A 10,202-nucleotide genomic window follows, 5' to 3' on the forward strand; every position below is an offset into this window, starting at 1 on the left:
CACCCAGGTTTCACATATGGAGGAGGAATGCCTGCAGTTTAAAGCTCATCAATTTTTCGAAGTTGGTCTCATTCAGCCGGGGTCTGTCAAAGTCTATGAGTATTACTCTTTAGGTAACAGTGAGCTGTATCTTTTCTCATCACTGGGGTCATGCCCAATATGTCCCTTTCCCCAGACACTCAGAGTTTTCTGTTATCATGGCAGCAAACATGTTATGGGAATACGGAAATTGATCAGATGCATGAATAAGAAAAACACCAGTAGTGACAAGAATTCTCATTCTTCATGCTTCAAAGCATGAGCTGATCACCAGTCAGGAGGAGGAAAGAACGGACAAGCACTGTGGCACAGTAAGGTGCATTTCATGCCTTCCTGTGTAGTATCTGGTAGAAAGGTGAGTCAGGAAATTCATATCCGGATCCAAACTTCCACAAAGCTTGGGCTGCTCAGAAGTTGAGGGCAATAAATCGTTGGAACATGCTACCCCAGGAAATCTCTCGATGTTGTCATGAAATCAAAAAGACATGGTGGGGGAGGTAATGTATTTTATTGGACCAACTTCTGCTGGTGAGAGAGACAAGCTTTTGAGACACACAGAGCTCTTCTTCAGGTCTGGGAAAGGTACTCCAAGCATCACAGTTAAGGGCAAGGTGGAACAGATTGGTTAGCATAAGTAGTTTAGCATTTAGTCTGGCTTTAAAATCTCTCAATCTATGAAATGAAGATACAAGGATTTGATTCAGGATAATCTCTAGATTAAATGGCCAGTTGGTCTCTTCTAGGGCACAGCACCGCCTAGGTCTCCCCAAGAGACTCAAAACATTTAGATCTCTCTCACTGCTCTTCGTCATGATTCACACTTTGCTCAGTCAAAACTCTGGCAATGACCTCAGTGAGACTTTGGCTTGAGTAACGGCTTCAGGGTTGTCCCCTAAGGAGTGGTGGAAGCTTCCCAAAAGTGGGCTGACCCCCGGTGCCTGAACTGGCCCTGCCCCCCTACGCCGCCCCTTTCCCCCGAGGCCCCGCCCCCGCGCTGCATCTTCTCCCTGAGCCCCCCACCCTCAGGCCGCCATTCCCCCGAGGCCCTGCCCTTGCATTGCCAAGCCCCGGCCCTGACACCACCCCTGCTCCCCGAGCCCTGCTCCCGCACCACCTCTTCCCCCAAACACCCTGCCCCCCACTCCCTCCTTTCCTCCCCTCCTCCCTGTTGTTCGCCCTTACGGCCGGTAAAAAGTGATGGGGCCACAGCCCTCCTGACCTCTCCAGTTCCGGTGCCCCTGCTTCCAATCTCTGGATGTCTTTCTAAACAACAGAGCCTGGCTCAGTCACAAGTTATGGGCTTGATGCGGGTATGGCGGGTGCAATTCTACAGTCTGTGTGAGGCAGGGGGTCAGATGAGATCCCAGTTGTGCCTTGAGTCCTTAAAATCTACTAACCTGTGATTCTCTGCTTGTTCTGTAGTGGACCAATGCACCATGTTCTACCGTCTGCCTAAAGAGAGCGGCTTTCTCAATAAGATCTGTCATGGGGATGTTTGTCGGTGCGCGGAGGGTAAGGAGGGTCCTGTTTCTGCTTACATCAGGGCAGGCTAGGATACAGGTTCTTGGAGTATTTAATAACACACCCTAGCTCTCCTATAGTGCCTTTAATGTTTAGATATTTCAGAATTTGGGGAGGCGGAGTTCAAAACCAAACAATTTGGCGAATTTGACATGAATTCGCACAGTATTTCAGTGTCGCTGATTCTGCCTTTTGTGCCGAATGAATTGTGGTTGAAAAATTTCACCCCGGTCTACTTGAATGTCTTCCCTGGTGACTCCCTTCTTTCTCCTCCCCCCAGAAAACTGCTTCCTGCAGCACAAGATGAGGGGTCCCATCACCCTGAACAAACGAATTGAGATGTCATGTGAATCTGGAGTCGATTATGGTAAAACTGCTCTTTGGATCTGCAGAGTCTTACATATGAGAGTAGAGACACGGTCCAGACTTACAGCTGGATCTGAGGTTGAAATAAGGGTAGGTTTTGGATTTACCTGTACAAGAGACTCGTGAGATTTTGGGTCCCCAAAATGACACAAATCTCACAAAATCAGCTGTTTTCATGAGAACTCACCTGCTTTACCAACAAGATCTGGAAAATGGACCTCTTCTGATTTGGAACCCAACCCAGAGCCAAAACCAGAGGGTCTAAGAATTCAAATCCAACCTCTTACTCAGAAATATTCAGATTGAGATCTGATGCTCTTGCTTTGTCCCAGGGCCTGCAGTTCTCCATTTTGACCCAAATAGAAGGTTTACAGTATCAATCTGGAGTCTCCATTGGCCTCTCTGGCCACTCACTCTGTGAACCCCAGTTTAGGTGCAGATCTTGAAGTTATAAATGCAAAGTAATGCACATTGGAAAACATATCCCAACTATACATATAAAATGATGGGGTCTAATTTAGCTGTTCCCACTCAAGAAAGGGATCTTGGAGTCACTGTGGAGAGTTCTCTGAAAACATCCACTCAATGTGCCGTGGCGGTCAAAGAAGCTAACAGAATGTTGGGAATCATTAAGAAAGGGATAGATAATAAGACAGAAAATATCATGTTGCCATATCACGATTACAGATATTTAACTGTATAAATCCATGATATGCCCACGTCTTGAATACTGCGTGCAGATGTGGTCGCCCCATATCAAAAAAGATGTATTGGAATTGGAAAAAGGTCAGAAAAGGGCAACACAAACTATTAGGCCTCTGGAACGGCTTCCATATGAGGAGAGATTAATAAGGCTGGGACTTTTCAGCTTGGAAAAGAGATGACTAAGAGGGGATATGACAGAGGTCTATAAAATCATGACTGGCATGGAGAATAAATAAGGAAATGTTATATACTCCTTCTCATAACACAAGAACTAGGGGTCACCAAAAGAAATTAATAGGTAGCAGGTTTAAAACAAACAAAAGGAAGTATTTTTTCACACAACGCACAGTCAACCTGTAGAACTCCTTGCCAGAGGATGTTGTGAAGGCCAAGATTATAAAAGGGTTCAAAAAAGAACTAGATAAGTTCATGGAAGATAGATCTATCAATGGCTATTAGGCAGGATGGGCAGGAATGGTGTCCCTAACCTCTGTTTGCCAGAAGCTGGGAATGGGCAACATGACATGGATCACTTGATGATTACCTGTTCTGTTCTTTCCCTCTGGGGCACCTGGCATTGGCCACTGTCAGAAGACAGGATATTGGGCTAGATGGACCTTAGGGCTGATCCGGTATGGACGTTCTTATGACAAGCTGTCAAATTGTCCCTTGACTAAACTGTCTGGCTACCACTTATGTCACTATTATCAGCACCAGATTAAAAGAATGATGTGAAACTCCTAAGCCAAGCCCTGGGGAAATCTTAGAACAAATGGAATGGATCAAGGTCTTCTACCCTGTTTAATTAATTCTCTCTGCCTCTCTGTGGGTTGATCACACACCAGTTTCCCTACAGAAAACTGCTACAGTCTTTAACCAGTGTCACTTTCTTCCCCCTCAGTGTATAAAACCAGGCTTGTTGGAACTGAAGAATCAAACAGTTATGACACCTACATGATGAACATTTTGCGAGTCATTAAAACAGGTAAGAGCTCCTCCTTCTGGACACTGATAAACAGGCTCTACTGGCTCCTCTACCAGGAACATCTGACTGACCGTCTTTCTTCTCTTCCTCAGGGACTGATGAAAATCCGCTCGGAGAAACCCGCCCGTTTGTCAGCCACGTGAAGTGCAGGGAGTCTCTGAGGCTGGAGCCTAACAAGGACTACTTGATCTGGGGACTCAGCAGTGACTTGTGGGACTTGAAAACGAAGTAAGTAGCCTACCCTCCGAGCTTCTTCAGGTCTGTGCTGTAGGGCTGGAGATTGCAGATGCAGTTTCGCCTTAGCTAGTGCTAGCGGCCACCCCTGTGTTTCTCTAGCACTAAGCCCAGCTGTAGTGCGGTCAGTGTGTCCAAGTAGTTGTGGGGTTTATCCATCCATAGTCCTTCGGGGCTGAATTGGGGTGAATTACCTGCTAGAAAGGGTGGGAAAATATTAATTTACTGTGCAATTATCATCTCTGTGCCATGATAGAAAATTAATATTTAAGTGTTTCTACATTGCAAAATATGTATTGTTGATAAAAACATGTCAAAGAGACTTAGACTGGTGCATGGCCTGTGTTTTTGGTCCGAGTTTTTACAGCTTCTAGCACACGGGGGCTCTGATACGTGACTCGGGCTCCTAGTTGCGCCCATGAGACAAAGTATTGTTGTTGTTCAGATTTCCGTAGCTATAAAGAGACCCAAACAAACCCCAAGGCAGAAAAACTTTTTCACTAAGAGGGTGGTGAAACACTGGAATGCGTTACCTAGGGAGGTGGTAGAATCTCCTTCCTTAGAGGTTTTTAAGGTCAGGCTTGACAAAGCCCTGGCTGGGATGATTTAACTGGGAATTGGTCCTGCTTTGAGCAGGGGGTTGGACTAGATGACCTTCTGGGGTCCCTTCCAACCCTGATATTCTATGATTCTATGATTCTCAAGAGGCTTCTTTATGATCTATGACTAAGACCCTGATTATGTCACGGAGGTCAGGGAATCTGTGACTTCCAGAGACCTCCGTGACGTTTTCTGGCCCAGGGCTGGAGCTGTCAGCTGGTAGCCCCACAGCTCTCAGCCGCTGCTGGAGGTGGGTCCCCAGCAGCTCCTAGCCACCAGGCAACAGGGGAACCCCGAGCTCCCAGCCGCTGAGAGCGTGGATGGTGGGGTCCCCGAAGTTGCCCAGCTGTAGCAGGTGGCGACAGGATCCCAGCATCCCTAGCAGCTGTGGGTGCTGGATTTTCCTTCCTCCCCATTTTGTCAGGGATATTTTTAGTAAAACTCAGACAGGTCATGGGCTTCCATGAATTTTTGTTTTCTACCCATGACCTGTCTGTGAGTTTTACTAAAAATATCCCTGACAAAATCTGAGCCTTACAATTAGAGCTGGCTGGAAAATAGGCTTTTTTCCATGGAAAATTTCTACTTTTTGGTGAAAAACCAAAATATTTTGGTTTGGAAATGCCGCCGTGGTGCCTCGTGGAATTTGTAGTTTGGATGCCTCATGCTCTAAAGACTGGGCTCCTTGGTCAGACTAAATATCCCATGATGCAATACTTTCTTACCTCTTGGTGAGGGGAGGACATTCCATCATAGGAGTCTCCCGGTGCAATGCACCATGAGATATGTAGTCTGGTTGGGGATTTTGGCCCATAGAGAAGAATGAAACATGAGTAAACCCAACTACATCTCCCATGAGGCACCATGGCAGGACTGCTGAATTGAAATATTTCAGTTTTCAAGCATTTGTTTTTTGAATGGAAAATGTATATTTTCTCCTGAAAGCTGACACTTCACAAAATATTGCATTTAGTCAAATACCCACTTTTCCACTGATAAAATTGTTTCCATGGAAAATTTTCTACCAGCCCTATTAATAGGGCCCTACCAAATTCACGGTCCATTTTGGTCAATTTCACAGTCATAGCATTTTAGACATTTTTGAATTTCACAATTACAGATATTTAAATCTTAAATTTCACAGTGTTGTCACAAATCATGAATATGTATTTAAAAATATCAACATGTAAAGCCCTTAAGTCAGCATTTCTCAAACTGGGGATCCCGACCCAAAAGGGGGTTGCAAGACTATTGTGGGGGAGGGGGTCACTGTATTGCTACCCTTACTTCTGCCATGCCTTCAGAGCTGGGTGGCCGGAGAGCGACAGCTGCTGGCCGAGACCCCAGCTCTGAAGGCGGTGCAGAACTAGGGGTGGCAATACTGCGACCCGCCCCACACACACACACGAGCCAGATTTCATGATGAAGACCAGATTTCACGGACTGTGACTCATTTTTCATGGCTGTGAACTTGGTAGGGTCCTGCCTATTAGCAATGTTGGGTCAGATTTTTGGGGGGACTTGTTAGGATCTGACGTGATGGGATTATAGCCAGGGACACCCCCTGATGATAGAAAGTGACCAGAGGAGAGGGCCTTTTTAGTATGTGTGACCTGAAACAGTTGCCCTTTGTCTAGTTTATCCAATATCTTCAACTGAGCTTCCTTATTGAGTTGTTACCCCATGGTAGCCCAGGGTCCTCCAAGCCCATAACCAGGGAGTTCCAAAATGGCACCTTCCTCTTTAACAAGGAGGGTGCTGCCTCTTCAGAGACTTCCATCCTAATATATGTGTGGCTGAATGCAGAGCTTTGCATGCATGTAGTCTCTGGCTAGACTCCACCTCCATATTAAAGATAAATGTGGATGCAGTCAGCTCAATTCTTACGCAAGTCAGATGTGGTCCTCAGACTCCAGCCAATGCTGCATCAGGATCCTGGATGAGCTGACGATGGCATGGGTTGAATCTGGGACCTCTGGAACTTAAAGCAGGAGCCTCTACTGCCTGAGCTAAAAGACCCATCTCCGTCAGCCAAGGCTGTAACAGACTCATCAACCTCTGGATGTGGCCCAGCCTGCTCCAGCGTGGGTGTGAGCTACGCCAACAGGGCAAAGCCTGGCCAGCCTTGAGGAGCCACGCAGGTAGATTACTCAGTAAATCCCGAGATCAAAGGTACAAACCTTCTTCTCCATTCCAGCATCACCTATATCATTAACAAGGACACCTGGATCGAGAAGTGGCCAAAAGAGGAAGACTGCCAGGAGGAGGATTTCCAGATCCTGTGCCAGGAATTCGACGAGTTCTCCCAAGCCATGACCATGGCCGGCTGCCCGACTTAAACGCGGCACCAGCACTCGCGGCGAGAGTCCAGATGGGAGGGTTTGAGCTCAGCTACAGCGTCACACAAGGCTGACACATCTTCATTCTGACATTCCTATGCTGTAATATCCCCTACCCTGCTTGCGCTTCCTCTCCTGCCCCCTTACCAATTATTCTATAGATATAAAATGCCTGACTTCTTACAGCGATCTTGTGTGGATTTTTACAAATATCACATAATCTAATGCTACAATACAGCTCATGTGGCTAATTATGAGGGCCATGGGTGCATTAGATTAAGTTAATGTATAAATACCTAAATACCTTCATGGGGAGGAAATGCCAAGTACTAAAAGGCTCGTTAATCTTCTTATATTATTATTTATTTTATTTTATTTGTATTACCATAGCTTGGCTCTACCCAACCTTGGGGTTGGGAAAAGAAGCTGGTGATGATTACTGTATTGCCCAGGGGGCCTCATCAGAGACCAGGACCCCATTTTGCCAGCTGCTGTAATTTAACAGAGCAAAACCACTGTCCCCGCCCCCCGAGGGCCTTACACTCAAAGCATAAGACAAGAGAGAACAGACAGATATTGACAGATGGGGGAGTGCAAGGAAACAAGTATTGCTCAGCCTTGTGGGTGGTGGTCTCTGCACACTAGCAGCCTAACGGTTGTCGAGTTTTTTTTGAGGAGGGATTTGAAGGGGGTGAATGAGGCAGCTTTGCAGATATTTGGCGGGGACGCTGGCACCATGGGCTGATCGGAGGCGAACAGTGACCGCTCTCTAATGAATGAGAGGGGTTAGGTTGGGTGGAAAAACCTAGCAGCAAAAGGTATAACAAGAACCAAAGGCTGGAAGTTAAAGCCAGATAAATTCAAATGAGAAATAAGGAACCAGTTTTTAACAGTAAGGACGATTAACCACTAGAACAAACTCCCAAGGGAAGCGGTGGATTGGCTGCCTCTTCATGTCTTCAAATCAAGACTGGATATACTTTAGTCCAGCACAGGTTCTTGGGCTCAATACAGGGGTAAGTGGGTGAAATTCTCCGGCCGGTGTTATGCAGGAGGTGAGACTAGATGATCTAATGGTCCCCGTTGACCTAAAACTCTGTGAATCAGGTTCGAGGGTAGAGTAAAAGTCCAGAGTAAAGTAGCGAGGAATTTGATGTGTGCCATTTGTCATGTACACCTTGTACACGGTAGGTTGTAGGACTGTTACTAATAGGTCAGACTTCTGTGCCAGATATGGACTGACGGAAGAGCTTCTTTCTCAGAGTGGGACTCCAGATGTGTTCGCTTACACCGTCCTTTAATGCACTGCCAGGAACAGCTGTTAGGAGCTTAAGTAATGTATGTCGCGCATGGCGCCACGTAGTGGCTGAACAGTATAATCCAGTTTAACATTCGATTACTTCTCCCCTTGGTTTTACATTCCTACCATTTACAGGATCACGCATGGGTGGCTCGTAATGGAGGCTGTGGGAGGCTAAGCCTTCCCAAACCTTGCACTGCCGGGGGGGGGGGGGTGGGCGGCAGTGGCGAATTTGGGGCCCCCGGAAAAATCTCCCCCCTGCCATGGCATCAGGGCTGGCAGGCACAGGCTATTGGGGGGAGGGGCTGGTCTCTTAGCACCCCTCCCCACCCCACCTGGGACCATGGGGGCGGCAGAGAGCAGCGAGCAGGGGCGTGGCCTTGGTTGGCAGAGGTAGGGCAGTGGGCTAGCCTCCCTAAGGGGAAGCTTCACCCGCAGCCCATCCGATCACGCTAGCTTTAAAGTTCAGTATGGCTCAGTCCCTTGAGTGTCTCTGAATCACACTGGTCTTCTAATTACATGACCCAAACATGTCACAGCTTGGTCATCTGGCTGTCCCCCTGTCTCTGGTTGGTTTGGAATCTGTGAGGTGTCATCATCTTGGTCTGCATCCGCCCTCTGTAGAGTTGGCTCTGTTGATTTTTCTTTAGATGTCAAAGGTTTCTCTTGCACTTCTGCACTACTGGTCCCGACCACACATGATCTGGGTGATGACTTCTTTTTCTTCGTGGTAGCTGGAGTTCTCTATCCTTTTTTCTCCAGCCAGTTTGACGCAAAAACACACTCACCGGGTTGTAGACCCAGCAGGTCTCTAACTTAGTGGCATCTGTTATAAAGGTGTTTGTAAACTCTTGTTGCCTCTTTATCTGATTTGGCTACTCTTCATGTCGGGCCACTTTGAAGTCTGATTATTTTCCAGAGCCAGAACTGTAGTTCTGAGTTGTCGTCCCCCCAGGAATTGTATTGGACTACATCTGGTAGCTGCTGTTGGTGCTGATCTACAGCTCAGAAGAACAAGGAATGGATTTTCCCTGCTGTAGGATTTTCTTGGCTGTCTGTACAGCTCTCTCAGCCTCTCCATTTGCTTGTGGATAATGTGGGCTGCTGGTAATATGATCAAAATCCTATTTCGTTTGGAATGATTTCAATACTACTGTGGTGAATTGTGATCTATTGTCCATCACTAGTGGTCCTAGAATACCAAAATGAGTAAAAGGGCTCTTCAGTTTCTCGATAACACTGCCATGTGTTATGTCTTTCGAGTACATTACTTTGATATGTCTGGGAAAATAGCCAACTAAGACCAGGTACTAATGTCCTCTGAATTTGCATAAATCTGCAGCTGGTCTCTTCCAGGGTCTGTGTGGTGGAGATGTTTGGACACGAGATGGTTCAGCAGTGTCTCTTGAGGTTATTTGAACAGGAGCTCCTTTCAAAATCTCAATATCACCAAATTCTCTGTCGAGTTCTTGCACCTTTCTCACTCGGCCCATCATGGCTATCGTGCTGCAGCTGAGAAGGTTGTTGGGTTTTGATCTTTTGACCACATGCACTCTGAATGCCAGCGGTTTGTCTTTGTAAGTTGTTTTTGTGGTGCTCTATTCTAAATACACCTTCAGGGGTGTGTTGAGTGATTTCAGCTCTGGGAGTGGTTGAAGATGATTGAAAGGCCCTTCTGAGACGACAGTCACATCTGCTCCTGAGTCTATTTTAAAATCAGTAGCTTTCCATGAATATTCAGTTTCACTGTCCAGGCTGGCCCTGTTTCATCACACATGGTAGAGCCCAGAAACAATGGCTCTTGATTGTCTATAAACGTAGTCAGCTCCCTGACTGCCCTAGTACAGCAAACATCTGCAAAATGTCCGTATTTTGTGCATTTATTACATATGTTACTGTTAGCTGGACACACGTCTTGAGCTATGAAATTTTTCACATCTTGTTCATTTACTCTGAAATGCTTTGTAGTTAGCCTCAGGGCTTTTTGTGGTGTGTGTTTACAGCATCTAAGCTAGTTTCGGGTGTTTCAATTTGCTCCTGCCTTTTATTCTGCTGTTTGACTAGTTCAGACTTCTTTGCTATCTGTATAGCTGAGGGTAGATTTGTCTGTCTT

The 10,202-nt window shown here is 46.5% G+C and overlaps 1 protein-coding gene across 1 annotated transcript in view; it reads left to right on the forward strand.

Annotated features, from left to right (window-relative positions):
- The window catches only part of LOC140900623 (venom factor-like), a 52,230-nt gene extending 45,441 nt beyond the window's left edge, over nt 1-6,789 (forward strand). The window contains exons 35-40 of the mRNA XM_073318131.1: nt 8-113; nt 1,462-1,551; nt 1,841-1,927; nt 3,533-3,616; nt 3,709-3,844; nt 6,648-6,789. Coding sequence (XP_073174232.1) covers nt 8-113; nt 1,462-1,551; nt 1,841-1,927; nt 3,533-3,616; nt 3,709-3,844; nt 6,648-6,789 — 645 coding nt within the window. The remainder of the gene's footprint in view (nt 1-7; nt 114-1,461; nt 1,552-1,840; nt 1,928-3,532; nt 3,617-3,708; nt 3,845-6,647) is intronic.
- Nucleotides 6,790-10,202: the final 3,413 nt, after the last annotated feature.

The sequence above is a fragment of the Lepidochelys kempii genome, chromosome 20 (assembly GCF_965140265.1).
Source record: "Lepidochelys kempii isolate rLepKem1 chromosome 20, rLepKem1.hap2, whole genome shotgun sequence".
Lineage (NCBI taxonomy): Eukaryota > Metazoa > Chordata > Testudines > Cheloniidae > Lepidochelys > Lepidochelys kempii.